Raw genomic sequence first — 19,062 nt, forward strand, 5'->3', positions numbered from 1 at the left:
TGTTCGAGCCCTGGTCCGGGAAGATCCCACATGCCGTGGAGCAACTAAGCCCGTGCGCCACAACTACTGAGCCTGCACTCTAGAGCCCACGAGCCGCAGCTACTGAGCCTTGCGTGCATACTGCAACTACTGAAGCCGGCACGCCTAGAGCCCATGCTCCGCAACAAGAGAAGCCACAGCAATGAGAAGCCTGTGCACCGCAACGAAGAGTGGCCCCCGCAACTAGAGAAAGCCCGTGCCTAGCAACAAAGACCCAGTGCAGCCAAAAATAAAATAATAAATAGATAAATTTATATATATATTAAAAAAAGAGATGCCGCTCACTTCCAGAGTTGGGCAGCAAGATTTCTTAGTTTGAATTGTCTTCTGTGAGGTTCTAGGAACACGTGTTGTTCCCATGGTGCCTGCGGAGGTTTTCCATCATGGCCCTGCCCTTCTGGTTCTTTCCCTCTGATGGGTCTCCCCTCCTGGACCCACTACCCTGCAGAGGACTTGCCTGATGCTCCTTGCTGGGGCCAGGGGTGCCCCTTGTCACCTGGAGGGAGGTGCCCACCTCTTGAAGGTGCTCCTGTCCCCTTGCTGCACCCATCCTGTACCACAACCATCCTGCTTTCTTACTTTCGGTGGCATGTAGGCAGGAAGTCCAACACTTGAAGGCCTTTGGCCGGAGAGTAAAGAGGTGGTTGACCAAACACTAACAGTCAGCTTCTCACACATACTTTTCCTTCAGAAAATATTCCAAGTGGGATTGTGGCAGTGTTTGAGGGGTGGCCCCTCTTGTGCTGGTGTTGGTTTGAGTCCAGCCCTTGGGCAAGTCAGTTTGTCTCTCTGAGCCTCTGTCCCTCCTGTCTATACTGGGGATCGTGTTATGTATTTCACCCTTGCCAGGTGGTTGCGAGGATCAAATGGCATATTTGAAAGTGCCTTTTCGAAGTGTGACGTGATACTGATGCCCTTCCTTGATCTGGCAACACCGGCATCTGGATGTCTCTGTTTCCTGGCTGTCTGGTGCATCCTGCGTGGATAGCCCCAAGGATGGCCGTTAGCTTGGGTGGGCAAGGGGGGAACACAGCCCAGTGCGCCCGTCTTGTCTGGGCTGTCAGACCCTGGTCCTGCCCTCCCACTGGAGGGTGATTGGTCCCCCTGGACTTGTGACAAGGTTGCATCATCCTCTCGGCTGGCCACGGAGCCCGAGCCTTGGGTCTTGAGCGGGTCAGGCCTGAGAGATGTCCTTTTACCTTTATGGACAGAGCAGGTGCTGTGGCTTCCTTGTCTTTCGTGATGCCAGCGTTGGGATTCCGTCTGTGGCATTGCCTGTGCCTTAGTGCAGTTCCATCTAGGAAAGTGCGAGGCCACGGCTGCTTGTTGGTATTGATAGAATTTCCCGGGGAAAGAGCCCAAGTGTATCTCCACACAGCAGGTGAGGTTTCTGAAAAGCCTTAAGGACTAAGTGTTAGGAAATCAAATAATGTTTTACTGTTGACTCTTTATATACTATAATGTAGTTTCACAGAAATTTTCTCCCCAAGACATAATCATACTTGAGATGACCGTAAACATTCTTTGAGCATGTTCATTAATGAAGACTTGAGCTTTTTGGAAAATAACCATTACTGGGATGACTCTAGATTTACCTCTGTGGACAGAAAAAAATGGAGGAGAGCCTTGAAAGGAACTCTACCCTTCTCTGCTCGAGCTTTGCAGGTCTTTTTCACATTACTGGGCTTCCAATAAATAGTATTTACCTTTTCCTGAATTGGTCTTAGCTGATATGCTCTCTCTTCTGGTTGTTCATTCTTCCCTGACCAGTCAGTCCTGGAAGACCTGCCTCTTTTCATCAGTGCCCTTCAAACAGTCACCTAAATGGAGGAGAGAGCCCCAAATTTACCTGAACAATAAGGTCTTTGATGTTTCTCTGATTTACAGCTCAGCTGTAAATCCCTGAATAAAACAGGTCGATCAAGCCTTACACAGCATATACCGACGGGGAGCAAAGGTAGCTCTACGTCTGAGGGTTGGTGTCTGTCTGCCAAGACAACCCCATGAGGGCGGCTGGCATGAGGGGCCCTGCTTGGCAGTGGGCCCCAGAAATGCTGCCACCTCCGTCTTTAACTGGACCTCTTCGTCAGAACCTAGGGGGCCACAGAGAGAAATGTTCCCATAATTTTCTCAGGGTTTGGTGAGTTCTTCTGGCAGCAGCTGGCTGGAAACAATTCCATCTGTCTCCCACCAAGATTCTTTTCGAGGAAGTTAATTTGTTACCAGTTTAGTCACAGGTGCTCAAGTGAGCATTGAAGTGTCTCACTAGAAATGATTTCATAGAGAAAGGATACATTTTTAGATTTCTATATCCAGGTAAAAATTACCTGCACTGTGAAGACCTGAGTTTATTCTCGGGGTGGACCCCATATTTTATTGGCCTTTGGGCCAGTGGCCGTGTTGTCTGATGTTTTAGTAAGTATGTTCAAAAAGCAGGACCCTTCTCTCTCTTGCTGGTTCACACTGGGAAGGGTAGACCAGCCTGTCACATGGTTCCCCTGTCTGTGGACCCAGGTAACATGCAGCGGACAGGGCTCTGCAGGCATTAGGACAGATATTTTGAGAGGAGGGGGAGGCCGGGACAATCCAGGTTTCCACGTGGGGGATGGTGCTGTGTGCATGCCACATTTCACACTTAGAGATGCCACATTCCACACACACACACACACACACACACACACACACACACACACACACATACGGAGCCATCATGCTGCCCCCTCCCAGATTCCTGCCGGGAAGCTGTCATCAGAGCCCCACTTCCTGGAGAGGCAGACAGGGAGCCCCTCTCCCAGCCTGATGAGGGTCTGTTGTGCGGCTCCCTGGGGGCGGGGAGAGGCACTGCCGGTCCTGTTTTGTGGGAAACAGCAGGGATCATTCCTGGGTCCTCTGTTTTCAAGGATCTGCACTGACAGCTCACGACGTGTGTGATAAAACGGATTGTCGGCTTTTCTTGCAGGAGTCCGAGGGATTTGGCGACAGACTGTTCCTTAAGCAGAGAATGAGCTTGCTGTCTCAGCTGACCTCAACTCCCATTGACTGCTTGTTTCAGGTAAGACACACAGAGGTCCTGCGGGCACAGATATGTGAGGGGCTCTCCATCCTCCCACACCTCTGTAGAATCCATCAGGGTGGTCTGTGTAGCTCAGTGCAGGGGTTCATTTTGTGCTCGAGGGAGTGATACGGATGCTGGATCAGCTCGGCTGCCCGTCTCCCCCGACGTGAGCTGTGCTGCAGCCCCACTGGGCAGCACAGCGAGGGCACCGGGCCCTGCGTGTGGAACCCTCTGCCCGGCTGTCCTCCTCTCTCCATTTGGCGAAACATGGCTGGTCCTTCGCAGTCAGCTCAGTGGCACCTCACTGGCAGCTCTGCCAGAACTGATGCCTCTTCTTGGCTCCGGGAGCCCCAGTTACAGATGTTTGTGTGAGTGTGCTGGGCTGGGAGCAAGGCACCTGGTGGTGGTCTGATCCTCAGGCACAGGCAGGCGGTTCCTTCCTCAGATCTGATCTACCGCTGGGAGGCTGGCGAGGTTCCCTATGAGGCAGCCGTCAGAGGGCCACCCGGGGCCAGAGTGGGTTCCATGGAGGACCCAGAGCTATGCACCCCTCAGAACATCTCACTCCCTGTGGGGAATGCATCCAGGCCTCACAGGGGTGAGCCCTGCAGGTTTGCTTGTTGATGGGGTCTTGTGATAATTACAGCTGTCCTGCAAACCAAGGCTCTATTAGATTCCTAGACGATTTGACCCTTTAATGGGGGTCGAAGTCTACTCCAAGGCTCAGGACATATTGCCCCCCTACTCCTGTGGCTCTGGGAATTTTGTCATGTCGTTGTTTCTTTAGTTTTGGAAAAACCCTAACATTTATAAGAATAAAAGAGAGTAGTGCAATTAAGGAACTCCCGTGTAGCCATCTCCCAATCCTGTTTCATTTCTATCCCCTGCCCCACTTTTCCCCATCCACCCAAGTTATTTTGAAACAAGTCCCAGAGAGCAAATTGTTTCATCCATCCATACGTAGATGTGTGTTTCAGTAAGGATGCTCAGAAAATTCACACCTTAGAGAGCGAATAGTTCCTTCATATCAATAGTGCTTTTGATGTCACCTTTTAGCACATCGCATCAGGTAACCAGAAAGAAGTGGAAAGACTTCTGAGCCAGGAAGACCGAGATAAAGATGCCGTCCAAAAGATGTGTCACCCTCTGTGCTTCTGTGATGACTGTGAGAAACTCGTCTCAGGGTACGAGGGTCCTATGTGGGCTCAGCGCTAGGAATGGGGAGACTCGGGGCCTGGGCGGAACTTTCCCACTTGTTTGCTGTGAGATTTGGAAAAAGGAACTTATCCTCGCTGCACTCTGCTTCCTCTGCTGTGAAGTGGAGAGAGTAACGTCTGTCCCTTTGGAGAATCAGGTGGAATAAAGATTGTAAACATACCTGGCACCCTGCTCGGCTGCTTTACCAGGGGAGGTGGGCAGAGGGCGTGCCCCAGGCTCGGAAAGTGGATTTTAGGATGGGAGGACTGTCGGCTCCTGCCTGTAACCTTTCTGGTTTCCCCTTATCCTTATTGGGCTCTTTTGCTGGTTGTCAAGGCCTGGAGGGGTGGGTGGGGAGAGAGGCCCTGCGGAAGTCGGGGCTTCTGCTCTCTGGGACACGGTAGAGGAGACCCAGCTTGGATCATACCTGGAGATCTGTCTTCTTGTCCCAGGACCCTGGTGTATTTCTCTGTATCCTCTTTCTCTTTTAGGAGGCTGAATGACCCCTCCATTGTCACTCCATTCTCCAGAGACGACAGGGGTCATACACCGCTCCATGTGGCTGCCCTCTGCGGTACGTGGGCAACGGGATGGGGCCGAGGGTGGCCCTGCAGAGAGTGGGTGGCTGCTGGGTCTTACCGTGTGGATGCTTGGTACTGCCCCTGGGCTGGTGGTCCAGCCAGGGAAGGCTTGAATCTGAACTATGAGAATGGCCTCAGAATTGGGGTTCTTATATTCCTCCTTTAAAAAATATAACTTTACTGTCTTTAATTTATTTTTTTATTCTTTTTTTTAAACATTCTTTTCCAGTATGGTTCATCATAGGATACTGAATATAGCTCTCTGTGCTATACTGTCTTTTAAAGTACACATGCAAAAAAAAATGTGCACTTTCAAGGTAGAAAACACAAACATCTGTAGTATCACCCGCCATCCTTCTGCCTCCCAGAGATCATTTTGATTCATGACTGTCTGAAATGTCAGCATGCCTGTGAGTGTGTGTGTATAAAATAGATGATGCTGTGAGGATCATACTTTTCTGTACGGTGCTTTTTTCACTCGACGACACGTAAGAACATTTCTCCATGTCAGTATTTTTTTTACTGGTTGCACAATATTCCATCCTGTAGATTGATGCACCATGGACTCTTCTGTGGACGTCTAAGGCTCTTTTCTCCTACCTTCTGTGGCTGGGGGCTGGACTGCAGCCGAGTCCCCTCCAGGGGCTACCCCAGAGTGTTTGGAATCTGCAGAGTCTGACTTCACGTTAGCACTGGTTCCCCCCAAGCAGAAAAATGCCTCCCGGCGTGTCTCGTGCCAGGGGATGAGAGGGTGAAATAATGCCATGGCTTCCCTTGCAGGGTTTGGAAAGCCCGCTCTCTTCCCTTCTGTTCTGTAGGGCAGGCATCCCTCATCGACTTTCTGGTTTCCAAGGGCGCGGTGGTGAACGCTACAGACTACCATGGCTCCACCCCGCTGCATCTTGCGTGTCAGAAGGGCTGTCAGAGCGTGACGGTGAGCATCTGGGCTCGGACGGGCTGGCTCTGCATGTGGCTTTGCAGGGCTAGCCCCTCTTGTGTTCCACACTGGCTCGGTCGGGCCGCAGGGAGGGCTGGGGTCTCAGGCACCTCACGGAGGGTCTGCTGGGCAAAAGCTATTAGGTGTAGATTTGAAATGTCACGGTAATATGGGGGAGGAAGGGTGGGGCTGTAGATTTTTTTTAATCTCTAAACTTTTTTTTTTTTGTATCATACTTTTTAATAATGAGATAGGATTTTCCTTCACCCACCCCCAAGATACTAGAAATATTTTAAATAGGGCCGCAAGATGGACTTTCCCGTAGACTTAACATCTGCTGATGAGAAGACGGGCCAGAAACTAGAAAGGCAAAATTATTTTGCCAGTCAGTGATGTTTCAATTTCAGCTTAAGTTGCTTGGTACATAAAGTGCCTCAGTTACTGCTAGTGATTGATGGAGGTTGTTTTTCTTTCTTTCTTTTTTTCTATTTTTAACTTTTATTGGAGTAGAGTTCATTTACAATGTTGTGTTAGTTTCACGTGTTCAGCAAAGTGAATCAGTTATACATAAACATATATCCACTCTTTTTTTTTTTTTTTTAGTAATCTCTAAACTTTTTATCAGGAAGGATGAGAGTGATGATAATATTTTTTGCTTTGGTTTTTTAAAATTAAAAAAAATTTTTGGGACTTCCCTGGTGGCGCAGTGGTTGAGAGTCTGCCTGCCGATGCAGGCGACACGGGTTTGTGCCCCGGTCCGGGAGGAGCCCACATGCCGCGGAGCGGCTAGGCCTGTGAGCCATGGCCCTGAGCCTGCGCGTCCGGAACCTGTGCTCCGCGATGGGAGAGGCCACAGCAGTGAGAGGCCCGCATACCGCAAAAAAAAAAAAAAAATCAAAAATTTTTGTTTAAAAGTATAGTTGATTTACAGTGTGTTAGTTTCAGGAGTATAGCAAAGTGATTCAGATATATATGTGTGCGTGTATATATATATATATAATGTATTTCTCTCTATATATAATATATATTCCTTTTCAGATTATTTTCCATTATAGGGTTGATATAATTTTAATTGTAGTGTAAGTAGATAAGGTCCCGCTGTGAGGCTCCAGGCCGTGCTCCTGAGGAAGCGCGCCTGCACTGCCCGGCTTGCTGGTGCTCACTGCTCTCCCCTCTCCTTTGGAAGCTGCTGCTGCTGCACTACAAAGCCAGCGCCGAAGTGCAAGACAACAACGGCAACACCCCTCTGCACCTGGCCTGCACCTACGGCCACGAAGACGTAAGTGGTCCTTGCTGCGCCGAGGGCGGCCGTGTTTACCCTTTCTCACAGAGAAAAGTGAATTTCCGGTCGGTTGAATGTCGTATTTTATGTTGACAGTTATTGGAACATTTGGCATGTGATTTTTTTAATTAAAAAACACATTACAGATGCTGTATTGAAATAACAGAAATCTAAAACATAATTGTCTTTTCCTGAAATGAAGTAATGTGCATTCATCTCCGCTACCATCTGCTTCTTACCTTTCTTCATACTCAATTTTTACGTTTTATATTTTTAAAGAAATATCAAGGAATTTCATCATTTCCGTGTTTGCTTAATATTTAACTCTGTGTGTGTGTGTGTGTGTGTGTGTGTGTGTGTGTGTGTGTGTGTGTTATTTTTTTCCTAACCACCCTCTCTCACTTCTCTCCATGCTAATATCCAGGTAGATTTATACAGATGTGGGTTGAGCCTGGGTTAGGTGGTTGATGAGCGAAAACGAGATCATACCCTACACAATTTTTTGCAGCTTATTTTCCTAACTTAATCATGGACATCCCATAGGTCAATAAATGTAGATCTAACCCGTTCTGTAATCGCTACACATAGTCTATGACGTGTGTTGTGTCAGGCTCCTTAAGACCACTCCCCAGTTCAGTGGTTCGCTAGGAGGGCTCACAGGACGAGCATATGGTTGTATGCACAGCTGTGATTTACTGCAGTAAAGTGACACAGAGCAAAATCAGCCAAAGGGAGGGTCCAAGGATGAAGTCCGGAGGAAACTAGGTGCAGGCTTCCAAACGCATCTCCCTGCGGAGTCACTCAGGACAGCTTATTCCTCCAGTAACGAGTCCTTAACAACACGTGCAAAGTGTTTTCCTTCGGGGAAGCTCATTAGGGACTCAGTGCCCAAGATTTTGGTTGGAGGCTGGTCGTGTGAACACCCTTTTGCCTAGAACATTTCAACATTCCAGACTCCCAGAAGGACAGCAGGTGTTCAGCATAAACCACTGTTGGGCAAACTAGGCCCAGTGAGCCCCTCTCATCAGTCAGGGGACTGTGAGAACACTCCCCAAATCCAAGCTCCCAAGGAATATCGCAAGTCAAGGGGGCCAGCCTTGCAAGCAGGCCTTTCCGGGGGTGGCGGTCTCAGCCCTGCTCTGGTGACTCCTTTCGGCACATGATGTGTGACAATTTATTCAGCCATTTCTTATTGATTGGCAGCTGGGTTCTTTAAAAACAAAAACAAAAACGATGTGTCCTGATCAGGTGATCTGGAACCCTGAAGGTCTAATGTTCTGTTACTGTATGTTTGCTTGGCAGATGGTGCCTTGATCGAATTGGGACGTGGGCCGAGGCTGCGGGCTGCACAGATCTGCCCAAGGCCGGGCCTGTGACTTCACAGTGGCCTTTCCCATTCTGTTTGCAGTGTGTGAAGGCTCTGGTCTACTATGACGTGCAGTCCTGCAGACTAGATATTGGTAACGAGAAAGGAGACACTCCCCTGCACATTGCTGCCCGCTGGGGTTACCAAAGCATCATAGAGACGTTGCTACAGAACGGAGCGTCCACAGAGATCCAGAACAGGCTGAAGGAAACGCCCCTCAAGTGTGCGTTAAACTCAAAGGTAGCCTTTTTCATCTCGGAGCAGCAGTATGACTTTAAACGATAACAGCATCGCACCTTAGGTCTTGGCCGAGCTGTTCAAACCGTGCATTAGTCCCCAAGGCTAGAGCTTGGCCGCATCTTCTCTGCTGCACTCGGGACCTGGTCGTTCATGGGTTTTACCTATTCATCTTATTTTCCATCTTAGTAGGCGATTTTCGCAGTGTCATGCCAAGAGCTGCTCCCAGCAGAGTCTGCCCCGGCCTCTGAGTGCTGTTGGTTTCTGGGCAAGTGGAGTGAGAGTAAATGGGACAGTGGCTCCGGCCGGGAAGAGCGGGGACGGGGTGTTGGAAGCAGCAAGCATCGGCTCTGTTTTCCTGTTCCTTCACCCTCAGCGCCTGAAACTTTATTCTGATTTGGCCAGCCTCGAACGTCGTTGGGTGTAATTTCCTTCATAAATGATTCATTAATAAACTACTAGCCCATCCTGCTGGTAATTTCTGGAAGCACATAGTTTGGGGCCACATGTCATGCACTGCTTGCTCATGAGCAGGTGGGGAGCGATGGGAGCTTCCAGAGGCCAGGCCTTCCCAGCAGCAGCTCTGTTGCTGGGAACAGCTTCCAGAGGTCTCGCCTCCCAGCAGCAGCTCTGTTGAAGGGGTGTCCTCAGAGAAACGTGTTTGGCCAACTAGCCAGAGGAAGCCAGGGCCACGTGCGACGGCCATCCGAGGTCCTGATGCCCAGAGCATCCCGGCTAGTGGCTCACATAGGTGATGTCGTTTTAATACAGGTCTCCAAGTGTCTCCCTTTGCACAGGCCCTACTTTCTGCCTCTTGATGTTTTATAATTTCCAGTCCTCTTCTAGGGAGTTCTTTTAGTTTGTTCATGTCTTCTTCTAGGAGTAGAACAGTTTTTGTTTTTAAACCACTTTATTGAGGGATGATTGACATACAAAAAGCTGTACGTATTTAGTATATACAACTTGTTGAGCTTGGAGACAAGTCCACACCCATGAGACCAACACCACAATCTGTGCCATAAATACATCCATCACCTCCAGAAGTTTCCTCCCGCCCTCTTTATTTATGGATTATTATTATTATTTTGTGTGTGTGATAAGAACACAACATAAGACCTGTAGGAGGGTGGGGTTTTTTTTTTTTTTTTTTTTTTGCCGTACGCAGGCCTCTCACTGTTGTGGCCTCTCCCATTGTGGAGCACAGGCTCCGGACGCACAAGCTCAGCGGCCATGGCTTACGGGCCCAGCTGCTCTGCGACATGTGGGATCTTCCCGGACTGGGACACGAACCCGTGTCCCCTGCATCAGCAGGCGGACTCTCAACCACTGTTCCACCAGGGAAGCCCAGGAGTGTGGTTTTTGAAGGTTTAAATCCCTGCTCCTGACCCGGGGGCCTCAGCTGCCCATGCCCTCACGGGGTCTCAGCTTTGTAGCAGCCAGAGCCACGGGACTGGGTGATACCACCCTTGGCCTGAGATGCCCATGAGGGGCTGAGGGCACCTCTGCACTGGAGCTTCTCCAAAGGCCTTTCCAGAGGGAGTTCTGCGGACACAAGGAACAGATGGCTTTCTGGGCTCAGCTCCGAGCTGGTCCCACTTAAGGCCCGTGGCTGCCAGTGGAAAGGTCACACTTCAGGCCTGTGGACCATCAGCCCAGGCTGGATGAGGCAGCCTTTGGGGCCCCTCTGTGCCTGGGCTTCCCTTGTCCGCTGAGCCCATTCGTGGGGAGCACTGGCTCCTGCTGTTGAACTTAGCGTGGTCCTGAGTAGGTTCCCGCCTGCTCTGGGCCTTGGTGTCCCCCCGTCTCTCCGAGGGCCTGGCTGGGCCATGCGGCTTTCCAAGGAGGTGGGCGCAGTGGGGCCGTAGGGGTGATGAGACCTTGGCGACCCATCTCAGTACTTCTCGCGTCCCCTTTGGCCTCCTAGATTCTGTCCATGATGGAAGCCCACCATCCGTCCTTCGAGAGGGAGCAGAAGTCTTCAGAGGTAAGAGAACGGGGCTGCGCTTGCCGGCCCTACTTGAGACCAGCCTCTTGTCTGGCCCTCACCCACCCCTCACCGGGCTCCCTGGCTGCAGGTGCCCGCGCGGCCCCCTCAGTGCTCCGTGGATTCCATCAGCCAGGGCTCCTGCGCTTCCAGCTTCTCATCCGCGTCGCTGAGCTCCAGGCAAGAGGAGCCCAGAAAGTTCTACAGGGAGGTGAGGCCCCCAGACCGGAGGGCAGAGAGGGGTGGGGGGCGGCCTGTGTTCTGGGGGCCAGTTAGAGAGCCCCTGGGGCAGCGTGTCTGCTGTGGCGAAGGTCAGCGCCCTTGAGGGGAGCCCGGCCAGCCTCACCCTGCTTGTCCTTCATGGACGGACACGTGTGTGTGTGTGTGTGTGTGTGTGTGTGTGTGTGTGTGTGTGTGTGTGAGAGAGAGAGAGAGAGAGAGAGAGAGAGAGAGAGAGAGATGGGAAGGGGGGTATTCTAAGAAAAGTACAGGTAAAGTCACCTGTAGGTCCACTGCTTTAAGATCATTTTACGAAGTAAATTCTCTGCCCTTATCCCCCTCTCTGTCAGCACCCTTGTTAACCTGATGTGTCTCGTTCCTGACTTCCTGCAGAGTTTATGTAGACGTGTACATGTTCTCACACATTGCGTTTTGTAAAAGCTGACTCATAGCCTGTTTTGTTTGTCTGTGTGTTTTTTTCCATCTAACCTACCTTAGACCTTGTCCATTGTCAGCCCACAGAGCAGACCATGGCGTGGATGTACCCATCCCCTGCAGGTGGGGAGCCCTCACTGACTCCGCCCCGGGCTCCTCCTTCGCTGTCACCCCCAGGCTGTGACCTGCTCTCGGAGGGCCCAGTAAGCCTAGCTCGATGCAGAACCGCAGGAAAGAAAGCCAAGAGGCGCACTCCAGAGTCTGACAGAGGCCTGGAGTCGTTCCTGGGGGGGTGCCCTCCCTCATGGTACCTGTAGCTGGCAGATAATGAGAGCTGAATAGATGCAGTTCTGAAGGGCTGCCCTCGTAGGAAGCGCTCGTGCTCCCAGGTGGCTGTCGTCCCACCGTGCCACATGAATGGCAGGTCATCTCATAGACCTTATGCGGAAGGTGCGGGGGATGTGTTTGAAAGATACTGAATGAGATCAAGAGACACATGAAAGCTACTAGGTTTTCAGAAGGTTTTTATTATTTCTATTCTTATTGTATTATTATAGTTTTCCTTACATTCTTTTTCCTTTTATTAAGGTAGAAAAACTTTTAAGAGCCATTGCTGATGGAGACCTAGAAATGGTGAGTTTTTAGAAGTGAATTTCAAGCAGCTTGCTCTCGGCTTAAGCAGCTATGCTCATGTGTCTTGTCTCCAGGTGAGTCAGGAGCTGTCAGGGTTCTTTGTTCACGTTCACGCAGAAGGGGTGCATTTCATGAGTACTTGCTGATGGGATGTGATGTGCCCCCCGCAAGTAACGAGGCAGGTGGAATAAAGCTGCGGTGTGAGCCTATCCCTGCCCTTTAGACATTCATATTCCAGGAGGGCAGCAATGTTGGCAAGAGGACCAGCCTGTGTCCAGGGGAAAAGAGTGCGGGCTCGGGGCCAGAGTCCACTAGCTGGGAGCAGGGTGAACAGACCGGGTGGGGAAGGGTGGAGGTGGTGAAGGGGAGGCCGGAGCCCAGAGGGCGTTGGTGTGGCCCTGCAGGAGTTGTGGGCGGTGTGAATCCCTGGCTGGGAGGCTGAGTCTCAGACTTGGGGCTCCAAGGACTCACAAGCAAGTGTCCGAACGAGATGGTGCTAAGGTGTCAGGGAACATCTATGATGAGATCACTGGAGACGCCCATGGGCAGTTCCCCTGGCTTGCCTTTGGCTTCCTGAAAGGAATTTTTTTTCTGTCCTCCACTTTAAAAGGAGGGGTAAATTAGCGCTTACCAGATTAGGAGGCCTGAGTGGATCAGATTTACAAGAGTGCTTCACAGGGATGTGTATTTTAAGAGTGCTTTTTGCCAATGATGGAGCTTGAGGTGGTGGACAGCAGTTCCTGGCATCTGATCGTCACAGCCTGCGGGGTGTTAAGAATCGGAAGGTAGTTAGCAGTGTCTTAGCCTCTGCCCAGAGGCCACTGTGAATCCATCAGCCTGACGCGTGGTTACTCGGGGCGGGGGGAGGACACAGGCGTCTGGATCTGGCTGTTGCTCCCCTAGAGAGACCAGCCCCAGGGCACCCAGTGTTCTTGGGGGGAAGCAAAGAAAGAGTTTCTCAGGCTCCCTATGAGCCGCGGCGAGAGCCAGTGTGGAGAAGAGATTGTGACCATCCCTGCGTCATGATGCGTCTGCTCTGTGCCCGAAGCTGCCGCCCCTTGGCTCCCTTCCCCCCGTCTTGTTCCTTCTAATCACCGAGAGGAACTGCCCTCGGTCCGGTCCGTCCCAGCCAGTCTGTTAGGTGAGGCCCCGGTTCAGGTGAGGGCTTTGGCGTTTCTACCCTGAGGAGCATCTGTTGTCAGAAACGTGGAAGGGACCTGGAGCGGGGGATGTTTGGGATTGGACGGGGTCTTCCTGGGGCCCTTTGTCACTCCTTGCAGACTTTTGCTGACTTCCTCAGTGCTCAGAACCAGGCCTAGAAATGTATTTATATTGTTTTCTTTTCTCACGTTTAATATCCTAGAAACTTGTGTTTACTGGAACATAAATTTGACCTTTTAGGGGTCTTTTCGGTGCTTTCACCTGTGGGCTAGGGCATTAAAGTGGAAAGGACACTGGTGTGGCATCAGAGAGCCTGTGATTAGGTTCTGGCCACCACCTCCTCATCCTGTGGCCTTGAACAAGTGGCCCCCGGAGTGAGTCTTCTCCCCCGTAGGATGAGACGGACCGGTTGTTGAAAGCAGACAGTTTAGATGACGTAAGAGGAGGTGCTCACGAAATGCTCCAGGACAGGGCTCTAAAGCCATCACACTGAAGCAACACCGCTCTGCCCCTTTTTAAGACGGAAGAAGAGAATCTGCTGCAAGCTGCAGAAACGGGAGCTCAGTCTGTCTCTGTCACTACTGAAAGGATTGAGAAAGGCTTGAGCACAGATGAACCCTGGAATCCTCAAGAGGGAGCAGCCATCATTTATAAGTTACTTTGGTGGTTGAGGAAATGTATCAGTACGTCCTGATTAGAGAAGTGTGTGTGTGTGTGTGTCTGTGTGTGTGTGTGTGTCTGTGTGTGTGTGTGTGTGTCTGTGTGTGTGTGTGTGTGTGTGTCTAAGATACCATAACTTGTAAAGAAGCTGAGGATGGGTTTTAAGTCCCTATTTCTCCTTACTGCCTGGCGCCAGGTGCGTTACCTGTTGGAGTGGACAGAGGAGGACCCGGATGAAGTGGAGGATGCTGTCAGGGCGGTGGATCTTGAATTTTGTCACCCCTTGTGCCAGTGCCCCAAATGTGCTCCAGCTCAAAAGGTTTGGTTTTTCTTCTGTTGGGGGATGGGCGAATTCTTCTTTTTCCCCTTAGGAAAGTTGTCTGCTTCTCAGCCAGCTAACGGCCGAGTGGCTGGTTGTAGGTGTCCCCTGAGATACAGCTCAAGGTAGAGGAAAGTGGACACTCATGCAGGATCTGGCTCCGGCTGCCTGCTTTCTGAATGGGCAGGTCAGGGAACAGGGCCATGAACGCGGGCTTAGTGTTTCAGTGGTTTTCAGGGCCCCTGAGTCACAAGGCAGGAGCTTATGAACAGACATGCCCGGCGGTCTCCGTCCATGTGGCCGTGGTCCCCTGGGAGGATGCAGGCAAGAGCCCCTGCCCCTTGCCTTTGCTCACATTGGTGCACCCTCTGCGGGAGGACCCTCCCTCCAAGCACAGAGAGACCCCTGTGCCTTTTACCCTGTTTCCCCCATGGTAATAGCCTGAAAAAGCACAGTACAATATCCCGACCAGGATATTACCATGGATACAGTCCATCCGTCTCACTCAGAGTTCCCCGCTTTTATTTGTGCTTGTGTGTGTGTGCGCGCATGCCTGCACGTGTGTTTATTTACGTGTTCTGTCTAGTTTTGTTTTTTTCTTTAATTGTGGTATAGTTATTTTACAATGTTGTGTTAGTTTCTACTGTACAGCAAGGTGAAGTAGAGTTCCCTGTGCTATATAGCAGGTTCTCATTAGTTATCTGTTTTATACATATTAGTGTATATATGTTAATCCCAATCTCCCAATTCATCCCACTCCCCCTTTCCCCCCTTGGTGTCCATACATTTGTTCTCTACATCTGTGTCTCTATTTCTGCCTTGCAAACCGGTTCATCTCTACCATTTTTCTAGATTCCACAAATATGCGTTAATATATGATATCTGTTTTTCTCTTTCTGACTTACTTCACTGTGTATGACAGTCTCTAGGTCCATCCATGTCTCTACAAATGACCCAATTTCGTTCCTTTTCCTGGCTGAGTAGTATTCCATTGTATATATGTACCACATCATCTTTATCCATTCCTCTGTTGATGGACATTTAGGTTGTTTCCATGTCCTGGCTATTGTAAATAGTGCTGCAATGAACATTGGGGTGCATGTGTCCTTTTCTTAAATAATTTATTAATTTATTAATTTATTTATTTTTGGCTGCGTTGGGTCTTTGTCGCTGTGCGTGGGCTTTCTCTAGTTGTGGCGAGCAAGGGCTATTCTTCGTTGCGGTGCACAGGTTTCTCATTGCGGTAGCTTCTCTTGTCGTGGAGCACGGGCTCTAGGCACGCGGGCTTCAGTAGTTGTGGCACACGGGCTTAGTTGCTCTGCAGCATGTGGGATCTTCCTGGACCGGGGCTCGAACCCATGTCCCCTGCATTGGCAGGTGGATTCTTAACCACTGTGCCACCAGGGAAGCCCTGCATGTGTCTTTTTGAATTATGGTTTTCTCAGGGTATATGTCCAGTAGTGGGATTGCTGGGTCATATGGTAATTCTATATTTAATTTTTTAAGGAACCTCCATACTGTTCTCCATAGTGGCTGTATCAATTTACATTCCCACCAACAGTCAAGAGGGTTCCCTTTTCTCCACACCCTCTCCAGTACTTGTTGTTTGTAGATTTTCTGATGATGGCCATTCCGACCAGTGTGAGGTGATACCTCATTGTAGTTTTGATTTGCATTTCTCTAATGATTAGTGATGTTGAGCATCTTTTCATGCACCTCTTGGCCATCTGTATGTCTTCTTTGGAGAAATGTCTATTTAGGTCTTCCACCCTTTTTTTTGGCTGCGTTGGGTCTTCGTTGCTGTGTGCGGACTTTCTCTTTTGTCATTTCAAAAATTCTTTGCAGCGAGCGGGAGCTACTCTTGCGTTGCGGTGCGCGGGCTTCTCATTGCAGTGGCTTCTCTTGTGGTGGAGCACGGGCTCTAGGCGCGCGGGCTTCAGTAGTTGTGGCTTGTGGGCTTCAGTAGTTGTGGCAGGCAGGCACAGTAGCGTGGCGCATGGGCTTAGTTGCTCCGCAGCATGTGGGATCTTCCTGGACCAGGGTTGGAACCCATGTCCCCTGCACTGGCAGGCGGATTCTTAACCACTGCACCACCAGGGAAGTCCTTACGCCCAGTTTTTGATTGGGTTGTTTGTTTTCTTGATGTTGAGCTGCATGAGCTGTTTGTATATTTTGGAGATTAATCCTCCGTTGATTCGTTTGCAAATATTTTCTCCCATTCTGAGGGTTGTCTTCATCTTGTTTATGGTTTCCTTTGCTGTGCAAAAGCTTTTAAGTTTCATTATAGGTCCCATTTGTCTATTTTTGTTTGTATTTCCATTACTGTCCTGCATTCTGTTTAGTTTTATCACATGTGTAGGTTTGTGTGTCCACCACCACATTCAAGGTACAGAACAGTTCTCTCATCACAAGGAGAATAACTCATGTTGCCTTTTATAATCACACCCACCTCTCTCCCTGTCACCCCAGCCCACCATCCCTGACCCCTGGCAACCACTAATCTGCTCTCCAGTTCTAATATTTTGTCATTTCAAAAATGTTATATAAAAGTCATCATACAGCATGGTACCTTTGGGGATTGGCTTTGTTCACTCAGCCAGATTTCCAGGTTGTTGTGTGTAATCAGCAGTTTATTCTGCATCGCCGAGCAAACTCTAAACACACCACTGGGCTAGAAGAATAGTTTTAATTTAATCACAGCATGAAGCAATTTACTTTTGTGTCTCTTTGAGAAATTACAGAAAGAGAAAAAGATAGTAGGCTTTAAAAGAGCAAGGAACATAAATTTATCCAATAAATTCAACAGATGCTGTAGTGTGTAATTCAGTTTCTTGCTACAATTAACGAACTGTGAGGTGGGGGAGAGCAGAGTGGGTAAATGCCCAGAAGGACAGCAAAGACACAGTAACTGCTTCCAGCCATACAGTCACTGATGGGCCTGAGGGCTGTGCTACTTCTTTCACATCACATCCTTTGAAACAGCATCTGCCTTTTTAATCCCTTTGTTTTTCACAGCAGCCCACCTTGGGGAAGTCAGCTTTGGACTGTACATATCCAGCAGCATGTGGACAGCAGAAAAGTTGTACATCCCAATGTACACAATACCCTGTAGCTGAAAAAGCTACAAGTGAATGAAAAACTACAAGTCATTTCAATATTCTTAGGTTAGAGACATCCATGGTGAAGCTTTTTAAATAAGGTAGTATTATCTTGCAGTACAAGTCGAATTAATTTTCTTAGCATGGGACATACACATTGAGTTAGACAGCTAGCACATGAATGACCACATGCTATGTGTACAACGCCATCTACAACTGCTCAACAAAAAATATGAACTACTTAGGGATACACTTAACAAGACATGGACAGGATCTGTATGCTGGAAATCACAAAATGATGAAAAAAGTCAAAGAATGCGTAAATACTTAGGTATATCAGATCATGAAGACTCAACCTAATAAAGATGTTATTTCTCCCCAGATTGATCTACAGTAGTTTTTTTGTTTTTGTTTTTGTTTTTGTTTTTGTTTTTGCGGTACGCGGACCTCTCACTGCTGTGGCCTCTCCCGTCGCGGAGCACAGGCTCCGGGCGCGCAGGCTCAGAGGCCATGGCTCACGGGCCCAGCTGCTCCACGGCATGTGGGATCTTCCCGGACCAGGGCACGAACCCGTGTCCCCCGCATCGGCAGGCGGACTCTCAACCACTGCGCCACCAGGGAAGCCCTGATCTACAGTTTTAATGCAGTTCCTATCAAAATCCTAACAAAGTTTTTGTAGACATAGACAAGCTTATTTTAAAATTTATATGGAAAGGTGCAGGCCCTAAAATATCTAAAACAATCCTGGCAATGAAGAATAAATTAGGATCACTCTACCCAATATTAAGGCTAACTATGTAGCTACGGTAATCAAGACAGTGTGGCCCTGGTGGAGGGACAGACACACAGATCACTGGGACAGAACAGAGAACCCAGAAATAGACCCACACTTATATAGTCAACTGAGGTCTGACAGCAAGCCGGTTGGGGAAGGACAACCTTTTCAACAAACAGTGCTGGAGCAAGTGGACATCTTCAGGCAAAAAAATGAACCTCAACATAAACTCACACCCTGTACAAAAATTAACTCAAAATGGATCACAGACTTAACCGTAAAATGTAAAGTTATAAAACTTTTAGAAAAAAGCAGGAGGAAATCTTTGGAACCCAGGGCTAAGAAAAGAGTTCTTAGACTTGACACCCAAAGCATGATCCATAAAGAGCAAATGGATAAGTTGGACTTCTAAATTGTGAACTTGTCCTGTGGAAACCCATGCAAAGAAGCTATACAGGCAGATTACAGACTAAAAGAAAATACCTGGGCTTCCCTGGTGGCACACTGGTTGAGAGTCCGCCTGCCAATGCAGGGGGCACGGGTTCGTGCCCCGGTCTGGGAAGATCCCACATGCTGCGGAGCAGCTGGGCCCGTGAGCCATGGCCGCTGGGCCTGCGTGTCCGGAGCCTGTGCTCCGCAGCGGGAGAGGCCATGGCGGTGGGAGGCCCGCGTACCGCAAAAAAAAAAAAAAAGAAAGAAAATACCTGCAAGCCACATATCTGACAAAGGGCCAGAATCTAGAATATATAAAGAACTTTCAAAACTCGATAGTAAAGAAAGAAAACAAACCAATAAGAAAATGGGCAAAGAGAATGAACAGACATTTCATTGAGGAGCATTTAGATATGGCAGATAAGCACATGAAAGGATGTTCAAGGTCATCACCCATCAGGGAAATGCAAATTATAGCCACAGTGAGATAACACTATGCGCCTATCAGAATGGCTAAATCAAAATTAGTGAAAAGTGACACCACCAGATGCTGGTGAGGATGTGGGGAACTTGTTTCACTCATCCATTGCTGGTGGGAATATAAAAGCCACTCTGGAAAACAGTGTTTGTTGTCAGTTCCTTATAAAACTAG

General features: G+C 49.3%; 1 protein-coding gene across 26 annotated transcripts in view; it reads left to right on the plus strand.

Annotated features, from left to right (window-relative positions):
* The window catches only part of ANKRD27 (ankyrin repeat domain 27), a 53,578-nt gene that overhangs the window by 25,309 nt on the left and 9,207 nt on the right, over nt 1-19,062 (plus strand). For 13 of the 26 annotated variants that reach the window (XM_032614873.1, XM_032614872.1, XM_032614878.1 and 10 more), the window contains 11 exons: nt 2,999-3,091; nt 4,151-4,278; nt 4,783-4,865; nt 5,691-5,806; nt 6,996-7,088; nt 8,500-8,697; nt 10,619-10,678; nt 10,770-10,889; nt 11,413-11,535; nt 11,921-11,965; nt 13,983-14,105. In XM_032614873.1, coding sequence (XP_032470764.1) covers nt 2,999-3,091; nt 4,151-4,278; nt 4,783-4,865; nt 5,691-5,806; nt 6,996-7,088; nt 8,500-8,697; nt 10,619-10,678; nt 10,770-10,889; nt 11,413-11,535; nt 11,921-11,965; nt 13,983-14,105 — 1,182 coding nt within the window. Of the gene's footprint in view, nt 1-2,998; nt 3,092-4,150; nt 4,279-4,782; nt 4,866-5,690; nt 5,807-6,995; nt 7,089-8,499; nt 8,698-10,618; nt 10,679-10,769; nt 10,890-11,395; nt 11,536-11,920; nt 11,966-13,982; nt 14,106-19,062 lie in introns of all 26 variants that reach the window. The other 13 variants (XM_032614891.1, XM_032614884.1, XM_032614888.1 and 10 more) reach the window with 3 other exon arrangements.

This window comes from Phocoena sinus, chromosome 19, assembly GCF_008692025.1.
Source record: "Phocoena sinus isolate mPhoSin1 chromosome 19, mPhoSin1.pri, whole genome shotgun sequence".
In the NCBI taxonomy this organism is placed as follows: domain Eukaryota; kingdom Metazoa; phylum Chordata; class Mammalia; order Artiodactyla; family Phocoenidae; genus Phocoena; species Phocoena sinus.